The 24,546-nt window shown below is 37.4% G+C and overlaps 1 protein-coding gene across 1 annotated transcript; it reads right to left on the minus strand.

Annotated features, from left to right (window-relative positions):
* On the minus strand, positions 1-24,264 carry mmp19 (matrix metallopeptidase 19). The gene is made up of 8 exons (XM_059528705.1): positions 24,173-24,264; positions 23,747-23,877; positions 21,637-21,846; positions 21,162-21,407; positions 20,941-21,069; positions 20,626-20,790; positions 18,397-18,524; positions 1-307 (listed from the first exon to the last, which is right to left on the minus strand). Exons 1-8 carry the CDS (start codon positions 24,262-24,264, stop codon positions 74-76), a joined length of 1,335 nt encoding a protein of 444 aa, XP_059384688.1. The 3' UTR covers positions 1-73.
* Positions 24,265-24,546: the final 282 nt, after the last annotated feature.

Raw genomic sequence — 24,546 nt, forward strand, 5'->3', positions numbered from 1 at the left:
CCTGGCGTGTTACTGAGATTACATAATATAGCGTAAAATGTTCACTGAGTTTAAAGGGAAACATTGTTGCAAATTAGTTGCACCTCATCCAACGGACACGTTTGCTGAGTGGGTATCCAGAATCAACAATTAATTGCTCATTTAAGCGCCAGTACTTGTCACCTTTGAAGAAATACATCTTCCCATTGGTCCATGTCAAAGCTGCATCAGGATATGATGGGATGCCAATAAACAGACGGGAAATGGGTTTGGGATAAATGCTGAGGTCATTATAAACCATTTCATCCCACTGCCAATAGCCTGAGCCCTGAAAAAAGAAAGAGTTATTCAAAGTTGTCATGAAATAGAAAATGTAACTTTCCTTGATCTTTTGACATATCTGGGTTATTGCACTATAAAAATACACTGTAGGTTTGAGAAATCAACACTTCCTTGTTAATCCAAAACAGCTTTTAATGAAACCATCGAGACTCATTTTGGACTTTCTTGTCTTTATGATGAGAACAAGACTTCCAGCACAAAACCCACTTCTTCATCCCTTTGGCCCGCCCACTAGCACATGTTAGTGAGGAGATAAGAAGAAAAGACAAGAAAAGAAATAATACTAAGACAGGATCGCTTGGGGAAAAAATGAATTTAGATACCTGCTAAGTATGTTATACAGTTCTTATTATTATGAAGGATTCATGGAGAGTGAAAAGTGTTAAGTGCCTGATCAAGTTATTATTATTAATAATAGTTATTATTATTATTTTTGTTCAGAACATTTCATTGTGGGTTCTTATGTAAACTAGTCACAAATGGATGCTAGCTCCAAATGGACACACTTTTACTGAAATATGTGCTTGACCAACTTGTTAATGTTCATTCTAAAGCCTGATCTGTGATAAATTAATAATAAAAGGACTCTGTTTTGTGTAATTTTTCTGTTTAGTAGCAGCAAGAAAAACAATGTATTTTTTATTAAATTTAAATTATATAATGACTGTATCGGTCAATAAATTCACTTCAGTTTAAAGGGGTCATGAAATGGAGACTCAAATTGTTCTTTATATCTATGCATATAAGAGGTTTCTCTAAAATAAAAACATACAGCAAGTTTTAAAAATAGAAAAAAAGGAAAAAAAAAATATTGACATCACAATTCTCATAGACATGCCCTTAATCTGTCATGCAATTAAGGAGATATGTTCTCAACAACTCATGTCTTTCCATCAATCACAAAACTGCTGTTAGGCAAATAAAAACCTTTTTGGTGCTATACTTTATAAACTAACCTTGAGAATGTGATCATAATATAAGAAACTGATCATCATGACCTATGATCTGTGTAATATGTAAGGGATTGTACAGATGTTTGTCGCAAATTTGGTTTGCTATTTATGCATTAGTGAATCAAACCAGTGATTGAACCATCAACTTCACGCTGTTAGTAGCATCTGTTATCTATATTGTGATGATTTTACATAAAGAAACCAAGCTCATACATTAAGAGTGTTCTCTTTATAATCATACAAGTCAATTCAAGATCAGTGAGACTATCAGTGATTTGATTTCTGCATTTTCATTAAATCTATTATATATAATAAAACTATAAAACTGACAAAGAGTCTCTCATTTACATTGTGTTTTCACGGTGTTAGTTACGATGAAAGTTTTTGTGAGACTGCAAAAATCACATTGCAATAAGGAAATTATTGCATCATGTGTAGACATGAGTACATTCGGCTACAGTGCAGTGCTGCAACCCTTTGAGCAATGGGAGTAGTTCTAAATCTAATGCTATATATATATAACCTACCTATAATCTAACGCTTCACAAACCACACACCACAAAGTTTTTACATTACTGTGCATCAAATGTTATACATTTTGTAGGTGATCAAAATCTGATTAAGGATTTAGAGCGAACATCTTATGTACACTCGCCAAAGAACTATTTACAATAATCCAGTGGTTCTCAATTCTGGTTCTGGTATCCCACTGCTCTGCATATTTTGTATGTCTCTATTACCTAGCACACCTGATTCAGATCATCAGTTCATTATGATAGAATTCTATGAACTAGCAGAGGTTAACAACATAATTTTCAACTACACACCATGAAAAAGATGTTATGAATTTTGGCTGTTCATTTACACGACAATGGTGTTTTGGGGGCCTTAAAACATTCGAAAACTGGTTTCAAAGTTCAAGATTTTGAAAACCTTACCATTATCATTTCAATGTAATCTACAGAAATGCTAATTTGTGAAAACGGTTATGTCATGCTCATACATAATATGCATCAGTCTATAGCCATAAATGCGCAGGTGTGTAGTCTTTATTTACTCTTAATACTTAAACGTCTTGAGGTGGTGGAGCAGTGGCAGGGATGTCTCTCTACTGTCCCCTGCAGAAAGGCCATAAGATAAATTTTTGCCCACATCTTGTCTTTCATCAGGAGCTAGAGCCAAAAGCTTCCATTTTGCCTCCTCTGTCAGATGTTTGAGGGTCTTCTTCCATTTGGACAAGGGATTTCATGAAGCAGGATGGATGCTCCAGTTAAGCCCCTGCACCCAACGTCTACCGGAAATGTTAATACAATCTACCCAGCTTGTGAGCATGCAGGTGATAGGTCTGTATACCTTTCATATGCCTTTCAAAGGCAGCCTCCATTCCTTATTCCCAAGCAGTTGGTCAGTTCTGCCAAGATGACGAACATAGTAGAAATGGACCAGAGCACAAATGTCTGGCCGAAGTGAGGTTATGGTGATTTCCTGATGGTAATTCAAGGTCAATGCTCATGTTCCACTTAACTCTGCGTGAGAGGAGTAACCATGATCTTGTTTTGCTACTATGGACCATACCTCCTTGCCTAGCAAACGGGATTAGCTGTTGTTGTGTTGCCAGGCTAGCCCTTTTTTTCCTCCAGCCTGCGTACCTCCAAGATTTTGGCCAGCTTGCACAGGAACTGGTCTTAGTGCAATCTGCAGCGGCCTTCAGACAATGCTGCTTTGCAGGCAGATAATATTGGCACTTTTCCACTGCTTGGTACAGTTCACTTTTAAAAGAACCACTAGATTTATATTTACCATATGTGCTGCAAGCTTGGGTTATTGGAGTTACAAATTTGGCAGTACTCGTCCAAAACATACCACAAATGTCGGTTCCGAGGACTGGGAAGGGTGTTGTACAGGGCCCGGATAGTGAAGCTCAAACTTGCTTAAGGAATTCTCCACATGTTTGCCCATGTGATGGTCCTGTCTACGACTGCCGCCCAGGTTGTCCGACTGCCCTGGAACTCCTGACTTGCTGCTTTGATCTTCTAGGTCTCCTCCTTCATCTTAAAGAATTTTGAAATCAACAAGTTTCACCTTGTTTGTGGCTTTGGAGCACAGGTTGCGAGCCGATCCCCATCCAAGGCCGGCCCTGCCTGTCTGCAGCTAACCAACGTCCTCCTGAGGTTTTCGCTGGTTGATGGCCTGATCTACTACCTATTCCACTATTGTCCATAGCAGACTTGAACCTTGGAGTTTTGAACAGTGGGGTCAGGTGAGTCTCTTAGCTTATACAAGTACCTTACCCACTCCTGCTTTTAGCCCAGGCTGATAAAATTCATCGCTATGCCTTTTTGTAGCTGATGCCAACAAGGTATCCCTTGTGTAGCAAACATAGAAGTTGTTGAAGTAGTTTGCTACTGAGTTCTGGATACTTGATGGTATGTGGAAGAAGTTAATTAGACGGTGGGGAACAAAATTGTAAGCATTCGCAATATCAAGCAAATTATGTAGAGGTCTGATTTGTTGTGTTTGACTGTTTGTATTTGTTTCCAGATGGCAGAGAGTTCCACACAGCAAGAAAACCCAGGCTTGCCTGCCTTTTGACAACTGCTATCAGTGTAGTTGTTAACGAAGACATAGGCGGTGATGCGTTTTGCCACCACAGAGAAGAAGATCAACATTTATGATGCATCTGAATTGGCCGATGCTGCAGGAGTCTTTTTCCTTTGGCAATGAAGCAATGTTTCATGTAGGTGGGATGGATTGGGTTTTCCAGGAAATGTGCATTAGCTTCCATAACAGCTTCAGGAGCCTGGGAAGTTCTTGAAAACCCTGTAGGGTATGCCATTTTGCCCAGGTACTGATGCAGCTATATAGTTCTTTGCAGTAATTCTCCAACTCCAGCTCAGTTGCCTGCAGTGTCCCTGATATTTTTCCTCCAGCAATCCCAGAGCACACTTAAAGGGATACTGGATGAGGCTAGCACTTGCATTCTTCCTCTGCTGTATGATTCTTTCTGCTTGTCTCAGGTTTTTGAGATGTGTGATTATCTGGTTCCACAGGCTTGTGTGTGTGCTTGGCTAGTGGTTATCTTAAAGGTTCCCTACTTAATGTTTTGTTGGGATGCTCTTGCAGTGGGCTGACTTGCTGCTGGTGCAGATTCTGATGGGAAGACTACTAACCTTCCTCCTTCTGTCCTGATGCAGAGATGGGGACAGTAGCAATGTGGTGATAATTTGGCTATCATTCTCCCTTATGTGAACTGCCTGTCGCAGTGCAAGCATGCATCTGGTTACCGTCAAACTTCGACTTCCCTTGTTGGATTCGAATACCCAGATAGTTTGCAACAGTAGACCACCCACAGCTGTGTTCTTTTATGATCCCTTTAATCTGACATAAAATTAAAGGTAACATTCTACTGTTGAATAGTTTTGTTATATAAACTGAAGCAGTGCTCAGTGCATTAAAGCATTAACCAGATAATCAAATCAATCAACAAATTAAACTCACTTTTGCTGCCAAAAACTACTAAATATCATTTAAATTTGACAAATAATAAATTTTCTTGTTCTTAATAATCAAAACTATGAATGTGAAACTGTAATATGAACTGCAGTAGCTGATTTATGGGTATATGACCTTTTTGTCACCCTGACTGACATGACGGTAGGTGTGTAAATCAAAAGATCAAATTATGTTCTAGTAACAAGATTCGTGAGGAGCGTGTCAGATACTTAGCCTAATCAACACAGGTGGACCACAATCAAGTAATCAATATCATAGCATTAATATCGCTGACTTACCTCAATCCATTGACAGTTTATCAGCATCCCTCCTCCACCCCATCTCCTCACTTCGAGTTCACTTTAGAAATAGATGGGGAAGGGGGGTACTCTAGGTTCGGGCCATTCCCGAGCTCGGAGCCCTTCCCTGGACAGCACGCCAAATACGCATACCATACCTCAGCTAATTATATGTAAGCATGAATTCGTGAAACAGATTAGATTTGACTTTTGATGTATTTATGGCGGGATTTATGATGGTTTTATCTCGAACCTGTTCCATGGGGGTTTTTAATGGCATTGTTCCTTCCTGACCAGTTGCTCACTTCCAGTCTGGAGGTTTTGGGCTCTTCCTTATTGTGGAAAAAAGTGGCTGAACAAAGGTTGTGTATTGTCACCTTGACAGGATCAGTGTTTTTTTTTTTTTCTATATGGACTTAACCAACTAATACTAGCACTATTCTTGTCTTTCATATTCTTATATAAAAAAAATAAAAATAAAAAAAAAACACTGGCTATGCGTTCTATACTAGACTAACTGAGACTTGTCATGGCACTTGCATACTGTTGTTGTTCTCTTGTTGATCTGATTGCTTCTATTGTTCTCATTTGTAAGTCGCTTTGGATAAAAGCGTCTACTAAATTTTTAAATGTAAATGTAAATGTAATATGGTATATGTTAATACCTAGACATTAACAGTGTGGCTACTGGCCTGTATACATCCACCTCTAAATAACGAGGTTGTCTGGGTGACTAGCTTCCATGTATGTGTTTTAGGTCGACACCTTTGGTGAATTGGTGTCTAGACAACTAACTCCCTCACCAAAAAACAGAGATCAAAAGGTTACAATAAACAAAATGGCGTCAAACTCCTTACTTCCTCCCAACCCTCTATATTTACAATAATATACAACTATTTACAAGATCAGGCAAACAGAGTTACAAGGAGAATCCAAATCCACGTCATAACCAGCAATAGAGTCAAAATACCAAACAGTTCCTACTTACAAAAATAGTATCTAAGTCCAACAGAGACCAAATCTCTCTCTCTCTCTCTCTGTGCGTATGTATGAGTGTAGTGGGGCGTCTGAGTGTGCTGGTTAGAGCGAGCGTGTAAATTGAGCATTTTGAAAGTGTTTTCTTATTTTTTCCTGCTCTTTGGTCTTAATAATAATTGTTTTAAGATTATTGAGTATTTAAAGCCGCTCGCGGCTTTTGTCGCGTGTCGGTATGGCCTCTGAAGTTAGACAGGGAGTCTCACACTTGTCGTTGCGTAATGTTTGCAGGTGTGTACCTTCACTTGGCGTCAGCGTGGAGGATGTTCTCGTGGTGGTGGGAGAAATTATAGGCTTCGACAATATTCTCTCAGCATCGCGAATGAACAGAGCAGTCATCATGTTTTTAAAAACAGAGCAGTTAGTTAACCAGGAAACTGAGAATGGATTATGGATTAAGGAAATGTTTGTGCCCGTTACTCCTTTAACGGCTCCGGCAACTAAAGTCACTATTTCCAATGTACCGCCTTTTGTCTCGAATGAGGCGATTGTTAAAGAATTAACCCGATACGGTAAAATTGCAAGTCCTGTCAGAAACATACCATTGGGATGTAAAAACTCTGATCTCAAACATGTTTTGTCGTTTAGGAGACAAGTGTTAATGTTTCTGACTTCATCCGAGCGCACATTAGAGATCTCATTCCTTGTAAGTCATGGAGATGGATCATATATGCTGTATGCAAGTACTGACAATCTAAAGTGCTCTGATTATGGAAATATAGGCCACAAACGTTTCTCCTGTCCTAATAAAAAAGCGGATGTTGAGCAGCAGCTGCCTGTTAATGCTACTGAAAATGGATCAGCTCATCACAATGATACCAGTGATACCGAGGATAATACGGCAGCAGCACAGGATAAACAATCACCTAAGAAACCAAACAAAAGGCCGTTAGGGGAGGTCTACGGGCACAATGAGGTGAGTGAAAGCGATGCTGGTGTGGATGTGGAGAGTAGTGAGCAGGCCGGATGCAGTTCTGCGCTTGTTATAAATGAAAATGATGATGGTGAGGATGCAAAAGAAAATGAGTTTGTATCTCAGACTGGTATACAAATTGCTGAGCAATGCTCGGTGGATGATATCGATGGGTTATCTCAGTACACAGATGATAGTATGAAAGATGATGGGCATTGGTCTGAAGGGTCAGAAATGTCAAAAGTAGAGACAGGGACAAGAAGGTTTGTACACTGTGGCACAAATTAATACACTCCTGGATGACACAAAAGGTAGAAGCACGGAAGTGAGTGAATTTTTCCCAGATCTGGATAAGTTTATCTCTTCTGTAATGTGGGCAAGGAAAAGTTGCAATAATGATGAGCTATCACAACAGAAACGTTTTAGGTTAAAAAAAACATATAACTGATATTCTAAAAAAGTCTAAGACAGGGAAAGGGAAACCAAAAAGAGGAAAATATAACTAATTACTATGGCTAATACACATCTATCTCTTTCTGATTGTTCTTTTTCTAATCTATTTCCCTCTTTTGGAAACCTTACGCGTGGGATCCCTAAATGTTAATGGGATGAGGGATAAGAGTAAAGCTGATATAGTGATAGAATTCATCATGTTAAGAAATTAGATGTTATTTTCTTACAAGAAACTCATAGTGATGTAAACATTGAGGTTGACTGGCGATTGTGGTGGAGGAATGAATGTGTGCTCACACATTGTACTAACCTAAGCACAGGAACTGCTATTCTCTTTTCTCCCTCTATAAAAGCCAAAGTTTTGGAAAAAAAAGGAAATTGAACCAGGAAGATGTTTAGCAGTTAAGGTTGATTTAAATGGTATTGTCTTTACGTTTGTGAGTGTATATGCACCTAATATAGGAGCTGAGAGAATTATTTTTTTTAACAAATTGAAAGTGTTTTTAGGACAACAGCAAGGTAATGGTTTTATTATCTTAGCTGGGGACTGGAACTGCACACTTAATGCCTTGCTTGATAGAAATGGAGAAGAACCCCATTTTCAGTCACCAACAGTACTTGAAAATGTTATTAAAACCTATAATCTTACTGATATATGGAGAGAAAATAATCCCTCGGTTAAACAATATACATGGGTAAAGGTTAGTGATGGGAGGATTTCAGCAGCACGACTGGATAGACTGTACTTATCAGATAGGATGAAAAGTAGAATTATTAATACAGCTATTGTCCCCACATCCTTCACTGATCACAAATTAATCACTATTGACTGTAACTTGAATTCTAAGAAAAACAGAAGTGTTTACTGGCATTCTAATGTCAAATTGTTACAAGACAGGAGTTTTTGTGAATCTTTTAAACTCTTTTGGGAGACCTGGAAAAAAGAAAAAATAAGATTTGATAATGTTATTATTTGGTGGGAAGTTGGTAAAGCTCACATAAGGGAATTTTGTCAGCAGTATACATCTCATTCTAATTTTAGTTTGAAACGGTCTCTGGAATGGCTTGAAAGAGAAATCCTTGCCATTGAAAAAATATGATAGGAGATCTTTCTTCCAATGTACATCTGAAAAGAAATTAAAATTGAGCTCTATATTAAATGAAAAGGTTAAAGGAGCTCTTGTGCGAAACAGATTCTTATCAATAAAGGATATGGACAGTCCCACCTCTTTTTTTTCAATCTAGAACGCAAGAGTGTGCAAGTTAACCAAATGTATAACCTGAAGAATGACAATGGACAATGTACATCTGAACCTGTGGAAATGCGTAGACTAGCAGTGAATTTTTATTCACATTTATATTCACCTGAGGACATAGACATTCCGACACAAAATGGATTCCTACAAGATCTTCCTTGTTTAAATGAAGAAGATAAGCAAGCATTGGAATCTGGATTAACTTTTGCGGAATTAAGTGATGCCGTAACGGGTCTTTCGTTGGGTCGTACCCCAGGCATAGATGGACTTCCTGGTGAATTTTACAAGCATTTCTGGACAACATTTGGATCTGATTTATTTGAGGTGCTCAAGGAATGTAATTGTACTGGTTTTCTACCAAAGAGCTGCCAACGGGCTGTATTAACATTGCTTCCAAATAAAGGTGATCTTACCCTGTTAAAGAACTGGAGACCTTTGGCAATTCTCTGCACTGAATATAAACTTTTATCAAAGTGCCTTGCCAACAGATTGAACAAAATATTGTTCAAAATTATACACAAAGATCAATCTTACTGTACAAAAGACAGATGTATTGCTGACAATTTGCATTTAGTACGTGATGTTATTGATTATGCAATGTGTAATAATATAGATGTAGGAATACTGTCACTCGATCAGGAGAAAGCTTTTGGTCGTGTTGATCATCAATATCTTTTTAAAGTATTAGAAGCTTTTGGGTTTGGTGAGAATTTTAGAAAAATGATAAAGTTGTTGTACAATAATGCTACATGTATGGTAAACATAGCAGGAGGCCTAAGTGTCCCTGTTAAGGTACAGAGGGGTATCAGACAAGAATGCCCACTTTCTGGTCAGCTTTACAGCTTAGCTATTGAACCTTTTCTATGTAAACTAAGAGAGAGTTTAATGGGTTTGAAGGTAGAAGGTGATATTTTTAATGATTTTGTAAAAGTTTCAGCTTATGCTGATGACATTACTGTTGTTTTAAGGAATGTTAACGATGTTCAGGTTTTAAAAGAGATTTTATTAAGTTATGGTAAAGCCTCATCTGCAAAAGTAAACTGGGCAAAAAGTGATGCAATGTGGTGTGGTTTAGACCATAACACTCCAGCTCTCCCAGGTAATTTAAAATGGGGAAAATCTGGGTTAAAATATTTGGGGGTGTTTTTAGGAAGGGAGGATTATAAGAGACAGAATAGGGAGGGCCTGGTGGAGAAGGTGTGTGCTCGGTTGTCTTGCTGGCATTGGCTGCTACCCCAGTTATCTTATAGGGGAAGACCCCTGGTCTGTAACAACCTTGTAGCCTCAACGCTATGGCACAAAATGAACATTCTGGAACCTCCTGAAGATTTGGTTGCAAAAATCCAAAAACGCTTAACAGACTTTTTGTGATCCGGTAACCACTGGACAAAAGCATCAACTTTGTTTCTGCCCAGACAAGAAGGTGGACAAGGACTAGTGGATATAAAAAGCAGAATTAAGACTTTCAGACTACAGACAGTAAAAAATATTTCTCTCCGGATTGGATGTAAGCTGGTCTGGAGTCGCTTGTGCCCTCCTTAGAAGAACAGGAGGGATGGGGCTGGATAAACATTTGTTTCTTCTGGACATTCAAAGTGTTGATTTGACTGGATTAACTTCCTTTTATCACTCAGTGTTCAAAGCCTGGAGGACTTTTAATATCTCAAGAGACATCACGGATGAGGGTGGTCACTGGTCAAGGGAGGAACCCCTAATGCACAATTCTATGGTGGACTCAGTGATCTTAAAATCACCATCGATGAGGAATCTTCTAAAGGCTGCAGGAGTTGTAAAGATTGGACATTTAATAACTTCAGATGGATGGATGCCTCCTGAAATGTTAGCTTCCAAGATTGGAATAAGATCAATTTGTCGGACACAAAAACTGATAAATGAAATTCTCGAGAGCCTATCAACAGATTTTAAACGAAGTGTGGAAACAACAAATGAAGATATGGATTTAACCTTTCCTGAACTAAGAATAATTCCGGATGTGGGTATATTTGAAGAAAAGGAGGGGTCTATGTTGACCTTCAAGATACCTAAACTGGACTGTTTCAGTAAAGCTGATAAGGAAGCATTGTATGTTACATGTGTAAAAGTTTCACACTCTCATTCTTTAGGAGGAGTTAAAGAGTCAAAATGGCAAGAGCTATTCGGATCAGGCTCTTCCCCGAAGGGTTGCTGGAGGGCCTTGTACAAGCCTCCCATTGAAAAAAGGTCCGGAGACCTTCAGTGGAGAGTTGTGCATGGGTTAATAGCTACAAACAGATACAGAGCACACCTCGATCCCCAGGTTCAGGAGGGATGTCCTTTTTGTGGGATGACTGAAACTGTTTTTCATTTATTTCTTCAGTGTGGGAGGCTTGTGCCTTTATTTTCTCAATTAGAAGAATGGTGTACAGTTTTGGGAGAAGTGTTTTCACCCATGTTATTTATATATGGACCAAAGTATAGCAGAAACAGAAAGCAGATCCATGTTTTGCTTAATTTTTTGTTTGGGCAAGCAAAAATGGGAATATGGATTTCACGTAAAAGCAAAATAAATAATGTTGGGTCAACTGATGTAATGTTAATTTTAAAAGGGTTAATTAAAACTAGATTAAAGGTGGAACATGCATACTATAACTTGGTTAAAGACCTGGAGACTTTCAATCACATTTGGGGAGTTAACCAGTGCATATGTGAACTTGATTTTGATGGTGCTTTGCAAATTTATATTTAATTGTGCTATTGTCTTGCCTCATTTTCTGTGCTATTTATTATTGTATGTTTGTGTTTTAAATTACTTTTTATTCTATGTAAGGTTTAGTTAAACCTTGAATATTTTGTAATAAAGGGGGGTTAAAAGTCAAAAGTCTCTCTCTCTCTCGCTCTCGCGCTCTCTCTCTCTCTCTCTCTCTCTCTCTCTCTCTCTCTCTCTCTCTCTCTCTCTCTGCACTGCACTGCACTGCACTGCACTGGAGAAAGGAAGTGACATCAGGGCTTTTAAGGTGTGCCTAAATTTGAATGCACCAATCCAGATGGGCCAATCATTAGCCTGTAGGAGCCAATCAGCATCCTACCTGGACACAAACACTTTAAAATACAAAAAGGTGACAAACTACAAAATGCAACAACAATGGGTTGTAACACCAAAGCCCAAAGCTTCTCCGCTATCTGTTCCCTAAAGTGATGTAGTTGGTGTCCAATATAATGTTTTATATGTTTGTTAATGGGAATGTGGTTTGTTTGGGTTTGGAAGACATCCAAACACGTGTCTATCTCAACATTAAATGATTCAATTCGGCTTGATTAGGTAATCTTATGAGAAGGAGTCTTAAGGTGAAAAATTATTCAAACCACCAACTATCAAGCAAGTCCACTTCACCTATCCATTTACTTCTGACAGTGAATGTGGTTGTGGGGTCTAACTGACAGTGGATAAGATTATCCTCTATGTGCTTGTGTTAATGGCTTTACAACATTAATCTCATATAGATGTGCAAAGTATCGTGCTTTAGACAATCAATACAATACTGATTCTTTTGGATCACACACATAAATTAGTATACTAAATTTTAAGTATAATCATATATGTTGTTTACTTTTTGTTGTTATTTAAGAAATGTTTTCATTTTAATTCAAACTGTGACAAGTGGGGCGGGGCCGAGGGACGTGGGAACGAGGAGCGAGGCCGGTGGAGTGATTGGAGATGAACTACACCTGTTCGAACCACCGGTCTCGAGTCCCACGGAAGAGATGGAAGGATATAAAACTGGAGCGACGACAGTGAAGGACGAGAGAGAACCAGGCCTGGGCTTTAGTTTATGTTTGCTTTTTATTTGTGTGCATCAGTCGTCCGTGAGGGGCTGATGCGCTGTTTTGTGTTTATTTTTGATTATTAAAGTTTCATTTGATTGTCCGCCGGTTCCCGCCTCCTTCTTCCCGATGATTATGGAGTTTTTATTATTACACAAACCATAGATAGTAGCCTATGTGTACTGTAAAATAACAAATATACATTTTTACTAAAAACCTCTCAGTAAAATAATTAAAACCACAATTTTAAAACATGTTTAAAAAGGTTAAACACATTGTGTTACTAAAGCAAGGCATGCTGTCTGTTGTCTTTAATTTTCTTTAAATAGTCTGATGACCAGTATTTTTTCTTTAGAAAATCAATGCAACCAAGTGCTTTTCTCACATGAGCAGAAAACTCTTTGGATGGGTTTGTGACAAACACATATTTATTTGTTTTTTACTTCATAAATATTTTAATCTATATATATATATATATATATATATATATATATATATATATATATATATATATATATATATGACTGAACCTTTCTCATTTGACAGACCTATTTTTTTAATTATTTACCTGGCCTTTAAGACTTGGTGTAAAATTTCTTACCTAGAACACAAAACTTGTGCACTTTAATTGTTGACTATTTTGTAGATATTATGTCATTTTTAATGACTTGCTAAAAGATTAAACACACTAAAGTAAAAGCTAAGGATGTTTCTATTATCATAATATCCTTTTGACCCTGATAAACTGGTAATTAATTTTCTATGAAAGTGACACAATATACAGTTCTCATACTACTGTATGTGTATAAATAGCAGTGCTAAAACATTTGGGAGTATTTTTGCATGCCAACAGATTTTCGCCAGGGATATGGCACATCTAAGAATCAAAATGTTTTGTTCATTATTCTATTTTGTTTCTTCTTCTCTTCATTTAGTCATATTATCAAGATTTCAGATAGCCGTTTGCAATATGTGTGTTGGACTGTGTATGTTTTTCAGTGAAGACATCTATTTGTGAGCTGTCATCATAATAGGAATATATGAAATAAGGAAATTAAGTTACAGTTTTTCTCTTTGAGATTTTTATTTTAGTGCAACTTTGTGTCTGTCCACAAAGTGCGATCACATGAAGCATCAACACAAAAATTAAGTCTAGCTGGCGATAGTAACTGATAACATTCTTTAATGTTTAATGATGTTGTGTTGAAAAAGATTTGGTGGATAAAAAGCTCAGGGAAAATTATTTGAAATGGAGGTTTGTCAAAATAATAAAAAGTTCAGTCAAATGTTTAATACTTTTTCTTGAATTAATAGGTATGTTCTCGTCATGCTCTCTAACCCATGCGAGGATTAGCATGAACTTGATCTGAACAAAATGACTAAATCTAGTGGAGTGATAAAAATATATTTTACAAAACTGTTAATGAAACAGATTTTCTGAATTCTATATGCATTATAAACATTTATTTTCCTGCTTGCATCTCTTTCTTAGTGATTTGGTCTCTTGAATTCACGAAAGGTTATGGGTGAAATGTATCTATAATCTGTGTAGCGTAGAAACTTTAACATGCTATCTGTAACGAGGAGTCGGAGGCGTTCGGATCCATGTGCAGAATTTTTATTAAGAGAATGGTGATACAGGCAGAAATCAGGAATGGCGTCAGGTATGTTAGGGATATCCAGAATCATTAAGGGTAAATAGAAGAGATCAGGGCAGGCAGCAGAGAATCAGAGTCGGTTTAAACAATCCAAGATCATACACGGGAAGAACAAACACTAGGAGAAAACGCTTGGGAAATGTCAGACAGGCTAAACAAGACTTCGCCAAGTGGTGGAGTGCATGTGCTGCTTATATGGGTGTATGTGTATTAGCTGCAGATGTGTAATCAGATTCAGGTGTGAAATCAGATTCAGGTGTGTCTGTGCAGTCAGTACCAGGAATGAGGCAGGATGGGAAATGGAGTTCAGAATGAGTCCTGAGTCCTGAGTGGAGTGCCGTCTACTGAAGCTCATGGGCACTCCAGCTAATGATCGTGACACTATCATAGTATCTATCCTAGTACTGAGACTGCTCTCCTTAGAGTTACAAATGACCTGCTCTTATTATCTGATCGAGGTTGTATGTCTCTATATATAATAGTTGTCTGCATTCAACACTATTGATCTCAACATTCTTTTGCATAGACTAGAAAACTTTGTTGGCATTAATGGAAGTGCATTAGCATGGTTTAAATCATACTTATATGACCGCCATCAATTCGTAGCTGTGAATGAAGAGGTATCAAATTGATCACAAGTACAGTATGGAGTACCTCAAGGCTCAGTACTAGGGCCATTAATCTTCACGCTTTACATGTTACCATTGGGAGATATCATCAGGAAACACGGTGTTAGCTTTCACTGTTATGCTGATGATACTCAGCTCTATATTTCTTTGCGGCCCGGCAAAACATTCCAATTTGTAAAACTAACGGAATGCATAGTCGATATAAAAACCTGGATGACGAGTTATTTCTTACTGCTAAATTTAAAAAAAACAGAGATGTTAATTATAGGACCTAAAATCTGTGCGTGCTATTTGAGAGCAATCTTTCCTTAAAAAAAGCCAAATTTCTAGCATTTGTAAAACTGCATTTTTCAAACCTCAAAAATATATCTAAACTACGGTCTATGCTCTCAATGTTGAGCTCTTATTACATTACAGTCCTCCATGTCCACTGCATTCTCATAACTCAGGCAATTTGATAATACCAGTGTTCGCACTTTGTGAACAGACTAAAAGAAATATATCAAAGAGAAAAACTGTAACTTCATTTCTTAATTTTTTATTTATTCCTATTATGATGACAGCTCACAAAGAGATGTCTTCACTTAAAAACATACAAGTCCAACACACAAATTGTAAACAGCTATCTGAAATCTTGATCATATGACTAAATCTAGTGGTGTAAGAGAAAAAAAAATTGAGCAATGAACAAAACATTGTGATTCTTAGACGTGCCATATCCCTGGCGAAAATCTGTTGTCATGCAAAAATACTCATAAATGTTTTAGCACAGCTATTTATACACATAGTATGAGAACTGTACAGTATATTGAGTCAATTGCTTAGAAAATGAATTACCAGTTTATCAGGGTCTAAAGGAAATTATGATAATAGAAACATCCTCCACATACTATTTATGGCTTGGATTAAAATGAAAATATTTCTTAAATAACAACAAAAAGTAAACACAACATATATGATTCTGCCTATACTTAAAATGTAGCATATCCATTTTTGTGTGTGATCCAAAAGAATCAGCCACCGTGTTGATTAATTGTCTAAAGAATGATACTGTGCACATCTATGATGAATGTTGTAAAGCCATTAACACAAGCACATAGAAGATACTCTTATCCACTGTCAGTTAGACCCCACAACCACCTTGACTGTCAGAAGTAAATGGATAGGTGAGGTGGACTTGGTGGATAGTTGGTGGTTGAACTGATCCTACAGAGGTGTAAGCATACACACATACAGATGAGGTAGAACGAACATGCCCAATCAATACACCTTTTTTAGAAGCATTTAGAAAGTGTGATGGGTAATAGTCTTGGTGAATTCTTTAATTCTATGTTTCAGTTTTCAGTTGCTTTATTGGCATGGAAAATATTTTGTACATTTGTATTGCCAGAGCATTCCAGTATTGTTGCAAACAATCAAAACAGTGATTGCTTAGCTATCAACATTTAGCCTATATAGATCAAGCAGAATTTAACCATTTACTTCTCACCCCCTGCATGAGACTGTGAGCTCCTTGAGCAGCTCCTTCAGTAGCAGACTGCTGCACCCTCAGTGTAAGAAGGAGCGCTTCCGCAGGTCCTTCATTCCAGCAGCAGTCAGACTTTTTAATGCAACATCATAATGCAGCACTGCAAGCTGCTTCTGAACTTTAAGTAGCACCGGACAATTATTCTGCATTATGTGTATTTCTTTATCTTTTTATTACGTGTGTCACCTACAATTGTGCAATATGTAACCTTCGTTTATTTACATTATACTTATTTGTATAATTGTATATTTGTATTTATATACTGTCTGTTTACATAAGGTTGGTTATTGTGTGAATACAGTTGTTCTCTAATTATCATTATTACTGTTATTGTAACCACTCTTATTCTATTTTATTATATTATATTTTTTATTTTTGAGCTGCTGTAACACAGAAATTTCCCCAATGTGGGATTAATAAAGTCTATCAATCAATCAATCAATCATTTAGTGTTTGAGATGGACACGTGTTTGGATATATTCCAATGCCAGACAAACCACATTCCCATTAACAAACATATTAAAACTTTATATTGGACACCGACTACATCACTGTAGGGAACAGATAGGGGAGAAGCTTTTGGCTCTGGTGTCTAGACACCAATTCACCAAAGGTGTCGACCTAAAACACAAACATGGAAGCTGGAAGTAGCTGGAAGGTGGATGTAGACAGGCCAGTAGCCACACTGTTGGTGTCTAGGTATTAACATATACCATATAGATCAAACAAACATTGATCCTGTAAAGGTGAAAATACACACCCTTTGCTCAGCCATTTTTTTCACAATCAGGAAGAACTCAAACCCCTCCAGACTGGAAGTGAGCAACTGGTCAGGAAGGAACAATGCCATTAAAACCCCCCAAGGAACAGGTTAGAGATAAAACCATCATAAATCCAGCCATAAATACATCAAAAGTCAAATCTAACATCTGTTTGATCTTTTGATTTACACACACCACCATCATGTCAGTCAGAGTCAGATAGCCATAAATCAGCTCATAAATCTGACCTGGTACACATTTGACATATGACAACCTGTCAATCAACGATGACAGGGGTCATAAATCAGTACATAAATCAGTTCATAAATCAGTTCATAAATCATCAATCTGACAGAACGTATAGGATATTACTAATCACATGACTACATTCTGTTGCCAACAGTCACTGTTGCTTGTGTCACTGGAAGTCAACAGCTCTCTAGTGAAAATGAATGGGATCATGTTGCTTTGTTGCAGTGTGAATGGGGTTTATTGTGTCAGATAAGAGACATTCAAAATGTGCAAAGTGGTAGGGTAAAGTGGTAGGACTTTTGAGATGCACCTGTAATGTGGATCAGATTTATGAGCTAGAAAGAGAGATTGTGAGATGGAGTGAGTTCGAATGAGAGGTGCATTGTTTAGGTTTTTTTTTTTTTTTTTTTTTTTTTTACAAATCATTACTTGATTAAAAGCATCCTAAAAAATTTTACAAAATAGATGAAAATCTATTAGGAAGTTTCTTTTTAGGCATTAAATCAGTCAAAATTCACTGTTAGTCAAAATTTCGCAAGACTTGTATGCCAGAACAAGTTTTAATTTGGTATATGATTTAAAAATATTTACCAATCATCTGTAGGTAATTTAGTCATTCTATTAACCGTCATCTAAGGGGATGCTGTGGGCACATTTTTATATCTGAATGCATATACATCTGAATGCAAATACAGCTCCAGCTCTTTAACACATTTGCTCACTTAATTAACTTTATTTAATGTACACAGTAATGTGACACAGTATACGTTTGATTCATGCAGCTCTTTGGTAAGAATCTGATTATTTTAATCAGATGAGTAAATAAGAGAGGCAAAAGTTGTGTGGTGCTGTGGGTCCCCACAACTGGAGCTAAGAACCACTTACTTAACTAGAAAATGATAAATATGTATCAACAGGAATTTTTGTTTATATAGAGAGAACTTTGTACAGACATGAGGGCTTATGAATTTATCATGATTTATTTTCTTTATTTTATTTCTCTTAAGCATAGGTTGTGTACAATAACGTTAAAATCTCACTATACCTTAAAGAAGAAAATGTTCTTGTTCTTCTCATAATACAATGCAGCGTCAATGTTGGCAGGGATTCTTTTTAGTGGTTTGGGGTATCTATAGTCAAGGCGATAATTTGTGAACCTCCAGACTTTTTCACCTAAGAAAAAGGAGCAGGTAAGTAAATTTGTACATCTGCGTTTTCCTTCTTAAAAGTATCTCTAAATTACGACATATGCTCAATATCCAATGCATAAAACCTAACTTCCCATAACATCCGATGTACTTGTTACATTGTAAGAAGAATGGCACCTTCACTTATATTACTCTCTGCTTCATCCTTATACCGAGGATACCATAGACAGCCAGATACTGGGGAAGTCATGTCCTAATGGTTAGAGAGTTTGACACCTAACCCTAAGGTTGTGGGTTCGAGTCTTGGGCCGGCAAATCCCTTAACTGAGGTGTGCCGCAGCATAAAGGGATGCCCACTGCTCCGGGTGTGTGTTCACAGTGTGTGTGTGTGTGTGTGTGTGCACTTTGGATGGGTTAAATGCAGAGCACGAATTCTGAGTATGGGTCACCATACTTGGCTGTATGTCACTTTCACTTTTTTCACTTTAGATCGGGTTCATATCAGTATCCAGACCATATGGTGGACCTGCACCCAGAAACAACCTTAACACAGCCCTTCACGTTCAGTGAAGACCTCAAAAACAAGCCCTTGGTCAACCCAAGCCAAACTCCATATGGCCAACCATGCCAAGTCCAGCTGGGACTGTTTTATCCAGAAGGATGTTAATTTTGCTTAAGGCCACTGATAAACCTAAGCCTACCAATAATTTATTCCTAAAAATCAGTGGGAAAAGATAGCTGATTAACAAGAGAGTAGAAGGACCTAACCCTGATTTTAAGCCTAAAACAGATATTTCTTGAAAAGTTATATCTCTATTCTGACTGGTAGATTGGAATGTTGTTCCAGGATTAACAAGGATGTTGATCCAGGAACATGTTGTACTTGGTGAAATCACGCTCACATAAGCCAGTCATTGACTACTGGCTAAAGTGACAGCTCTACCTACATATTTTAATGTGCTTAACATACTACAACTCATATTATCATGTTTGTTTGCCTATGCCAGAGGAGAACTAATCCCCCAACTGAAGCCTGGCTTCTCCCAAGGTTTCTTTCTCCATTCTGTTATACAATGGAGTTTGGGTTCCTTGCCACTGTTGCCTTCTGGTTTCCTTAGCTGGGGTCTGAAAGTCACATAACTTTTAGGATATCTATCAATGTGACCACATTGACACCACTGGATAGGAACAATAACTCAAATAGAATCAAACTTAACTATTGTAGTCTGTGGAACTGCTATGCAGCTGAATCACATCTTGCAACACTGAATCAACACTAAGCTACTGTAACTACAGCTGAATAATGACATTGCTGCCTTTTGTAGAACCAAACTGAGCTATGATTGTGATGAAATTAACACTGTTATTGATTTTAACTGAACATACACTAAACAAACTTAATCTGAACAATGACACTGTTGTCTCAATACATGAGTTTCCATAAATGATTCTGCTATTTTTCCTGTTTATCACTGTGAAGCTGCTTTGGCACAATCTGTATTGAAATAAGCACTATACAAATAAAGCTGACTTGACTAGAGGGATCCCAGCTACACTTCCAAGTCATCATGACCAATGCAATCTGGAGTAACTCCACTCTACCAAGTGCCTACATTCCCACCAGGAATGGAGGGCATTCTTCTTCACTTGATTTCACTACACTGTGACATGTAGACATAGTTCCAAAAACAGCAAACTGATGCCCTCTTCCAACTGCATGCTGCCAATCTTCCCAATGTTTACCTCATATTCATTCTCCCATCCTCCATTTTCAACAGTCCCATCCAATGGGATATTGGCCTCATGATTCCACTCTCCTCCATCTAAACCACAACATCTGCATTCTGGTGGCAGTGGACCAGATTAATATGGCCTGCCATTTGATTCACCTCAGGATCAATGTACTGATTGCATAGTAGCTTGGAATCAACTATCAGTATTTTGACACACCCCCTGCTACATCCTAGTCGACATCCCCAGTCGACGCTCTCTCTCAAGTTGTAAACATTTATGAGTAAACAGCTTATCTTGTATTACATTCATTATAGGCTATAATGCAGTTACATCAGTTTTCAATAAAACATTTTAAAAAGCATAAAAAACATGTGCAGAGAATAATAATCTACCTTTAAAGAAGTATGTCTTGTTGGTTCTTGGGGAATATACAGCTGCATTCAGATTTCCTGGTAGCCCCTTCCATAGCAAACTTATTTTTACTGGAGAGTTATGGCCCATATCTGTAATTGTCCACACATAATCCCCACTAAAAGCATACGTCTTACGTGAGGGACCTAAAAAAAAAAAAAAAAAAAAACATTTTATAATATTTTCTAGAACACGTTATATAATATTATTAGTCACTGAACAAGCAAATCTACTGTATTTGTTTAATTTGAATGAACTGATGTCATGTGCACTGTTATATTACATGGTTTTCTCACCAAGCATTATAGCATCAAGTTTAGCAGTGCATGGATCTAGCATATCACCCCTGGGGAATGGGGCTATGGCAGTGGGATACGTCACGGCATAGATATCATCAGCAGTGGTTGTAGTAAAGATCCTTTTACCTGAATTCATAAGAGTAATTAACATAGGCAGTTATTTGCAAATATTCAAATATATATGGCAAATGTTCAATTATTTGTTTGGAGTATTTTACCATATATGGCTTGGATTCCTCTGATATCATCAATGTGCAGACTAAACTCGGTTTGGTAACCAGTGTAGTGTGCTGCCATAAGAGCACTGCTGTACTGAGAATGCCCCAAGCCTAGAGCATGCCCAATCTCATGAGCCGCAACAATACGCAGATTGGAACCATAATACTTCCCTTCAGTCCAAAATTCATCTTCATCAAAGTGAACTATTCCTGATGGAGGGGCTTCAGCGTGTGCAAGAACATGGCCTATGAAAAGATTATTGTTCTGCATTGAAAAGCAACAGTACATAAAGCTGGTGTGTCCCTGAGTTTACAGTTTGCCAGGACTGTGTTTACGAGAATGATAACATAACATATAACATTAGATCTTATTAATGACAGGAGTAAAATGAGTGCATATAATAAATGTAATTTTTATAGTATAACTTTTAATATTATAATAAATAATATAATTAATTTGGTGAGATGTACTTACCAGGACCATCAAAAGGTGAAGGACACCCAACTCTCTTGTGAAATGAGATTTGAATATCAGCAGGTCCATAGTTAATCTCTTTAAAGATGAGTGGGGTGACATCACTCCAGTATTTAAATGCTGAACGTATGGCTGTCTGTGTTGCAGTTTTCCCCATGTCTGGTGTGTAGTTGTAAATGCGATATGTTAAGTTTTTCTTTCGCCAAAATCCTATGAAATAAGAAAGACAAATTAAAAATCCAAACAGATGTTTTCTCTAAATAAAGAGCAAATGTATTTACTTGGTTTACTTAGTTATTGTTTATGTCCAATGTGTGTACCTCACACATACTGACAATTAAGGTTATTATCTCACCAGTTTTTCATAGCTAATTGAAAGAAAATGAAAATAATTATTCTGGATGTACAGTCAAGTGCTTGTAAATATTTTGTGAGATAATACAGAGAAGGTCATAGCCCATAACATTTTTTTTTAAATGCATTTGAATTAAACTGCTTTTCACAGTATTTTAAATACATTTTAGTGAGACTTTCTATGAAACTTGTATTTATAATAAATCATAAGGGCATTCTTAAGGCACTATAATGCACACATAATTCCTTTCATCAAATAATTGTAATAACAGCTACATTTTATAATGTATTAATGAACTAACTGTTGTTTTTATGTAAAAGTGGTGTGAATTGTAGCCAAGTGTGGTGTCCCATACTCGGAATTTGTGCTCTACATTTAACCCATCCAATTGCACACACTCAGCAGTGAGTAGTGAACACACACACACACACACACACACACACACCGTGAACACACAGTGGGCATCCATATTTGCTGCAGCACCCCGGGAGCAGTTGGGGGTTCAGTGCCTTCCCTTAGTTGTGGTATTGAGGGTGGAAGAGAATGCATTACACACCTACAATCCCTGCCGGTATTGAGAATTGAATCCGCAACCTTTGGGTTACAAATTCAACCCATGACTGCCCTACAGTATAAAATATATTATATACAAAAGTTAGTTCAGGTCTTCAAATCTGACTAGCTGAGAGGCCTTCCAGGAGTGCTGATATTTTTTTTATTATCAGTAGTTGGACTATTCACAGTTTGTATTACTCTGCTTCCAGACAGGCAGTATTTCTCACAGTGAGGAGAAAATCCAATATCATTTTCAAAATACTGTTGTGTTAAACTATCAATGGCAGTTTTGTTGATATTCCAATACAGTAAATGTGTCACATAGCCCATTCATGATACCACAGTGTTGTTTAAAAGTAGACTTCATTTATGTTACTTTCACGAGTTCACACTTACATATAATAAACTGAGTAAAGGATTATGCATATTTGGCGTGCTGTCCGGGGAGAGGGCTCCGAGCTCTGTACTTACTCCTGAGCCCAGGGTACTCCCCCTGACCGGGGAGAGGGGTGCGACCTCTGCGTTTAGCCTGGACCCAAGCGATCCCCCCAAGTGTTCTTCCCTGTGCTGGGTTAGGAACCAGCTGAAAGTGAGGAGTGGGGGTATGCTGAAAGACTAGAATCACGAAGGTAGGACTGCTTTGATTATTTTTAGGGGTTCTCTCTAGATGGATGTGATAACTGATGATGAATTGGCTGTGTGTTAATTATCTGCGCGTGCTCCTACCAAAACTTGATTATAAAGCATCACTTATTCTGTTTTGGTTTTCGTTCCTGTGTTCAATTACAGTTTCCTCTGTTTCTTCCATAGTTACTCACTGTTTCCACTCACCTGTCCCTTGTTTATTTCTTCACCTTCCCTGTGTATTTAAACCTGTGTTTTCAGTTCAGTTGTGTTGGACCTTGTCTATACATTGTGGATTATAGCTGTGTCAGTTTGTGTTTGTCGTTCAGTGTATTTTTGGCAACGATTCAAAAAAATGTTGTTGTTGTTGCAAATAGATCCTCAACTCTTTCCTTGGCTTGCCATGACAATACTACATATTATTCTTTTTTTTTTTCTTTTTTATAAGTAATTGCACATGAATTGCAATACATTAAGAACAATCTTCATTATAATAGACTTCAGAGAAAATGTTACCAAACTTGGTTGAGAAGGTTGACTGTATTATTAAACAATCAGGAAGTATATGCTCACCACCAAATCGCCTGTATTTTAAAGACTTTTGGTTGAAGGGGTCCTCAACACCACATCGCGGCTGCCTCATTTTAAGAAGAGTAGCTCGGTCAAGATTTCCAGTGACTGGCAGCCCTGACACCCCCTGAAAGAGACTTTTACAAATATGACAGTTCAGAAGCTCACAATAGTAGATACAACAGAGATTACAATGTATCTTCCTCAAGAATTATGATTAAAGAAAGTTCCGAATAAATTAATTTAAGAAACTGTAGCATTATCATGTATTAATATGGGGGGAAATTATACATTTATTTAAAATTATTACAAATATAAAATTTTAACATATTAAGATACATGTTTAGTATGTGCAGAAGCCAATGTGTTATTAAAGGAAATAAACAGAAATGTCTATACATAAACTAGCTACATTTACTGTGACTGTTTTACCTGAGAGCCACTTTCATTGCCCGCTCACTGGAATCTCTTTGAGCTTCTGGGTTCAGTGGAGTATCTAGATATCCAAACTGTCTCAGGTACATCTATTAAATGTAAAGTGGGTATACTTTCAGTGAATTACCCCAATAATCCTGTTTTTAAAATATACAATTCTAAAAAGTTAAAATAAATAAATAAATGACATGACATGACAAATGCAATATCAGTGTTATGATAACTACCTAAAGGTTTTGAGTCAAAAGTCCAGTTAAATAAATATTTGTTTCTTTAGCCGTTTTTTCTTTTACGTTTCCTCCTGAATTCTGCTGTTCAGACTAAACTTTCAGTATTAAATTTTTGTAATAGTAGTTGGTTAAGCAAGTTAA

This window comes from Carassius carassius, chromosome 38 (genome assembly GCF_963082965.1).
Source record: "Carassius carassius chromosome 38, fCarCar2.1, whole genome shotgun sequence".
Taxonomy (NCBI): Eukaryota; Metazoa; Chordata; class Actinopteri; order Cypriniformes; family Cyprinidae; genus Carassius; species Carassius carassius.

Excerpts from the sequence above, each read along its gene's own strand:
- mmp19 (XM_059528705.1), bottom strand. The coding sequence starts at position 24,264 with ATGTACCTGAGACAGTTTGGATATCTAGATACTCCACTGAACCCAGAA. Across the intron at positions 23,878-24,172 it reads GCAATGAAAGTGGCTCTCAG|TCTCTTTCAGGGGGTGTCAG; the intron begins GTAAAACAGTCA and ends TATTTGTAAAAG. Across the intron at positions 308-18,396 it reads AGAACATTTTCTTCTTTAAG|GGCTCAGGCTATTGGCAGTG; the intron begins GTATAGTGAGAT and ends TTCTTTTTTCAG.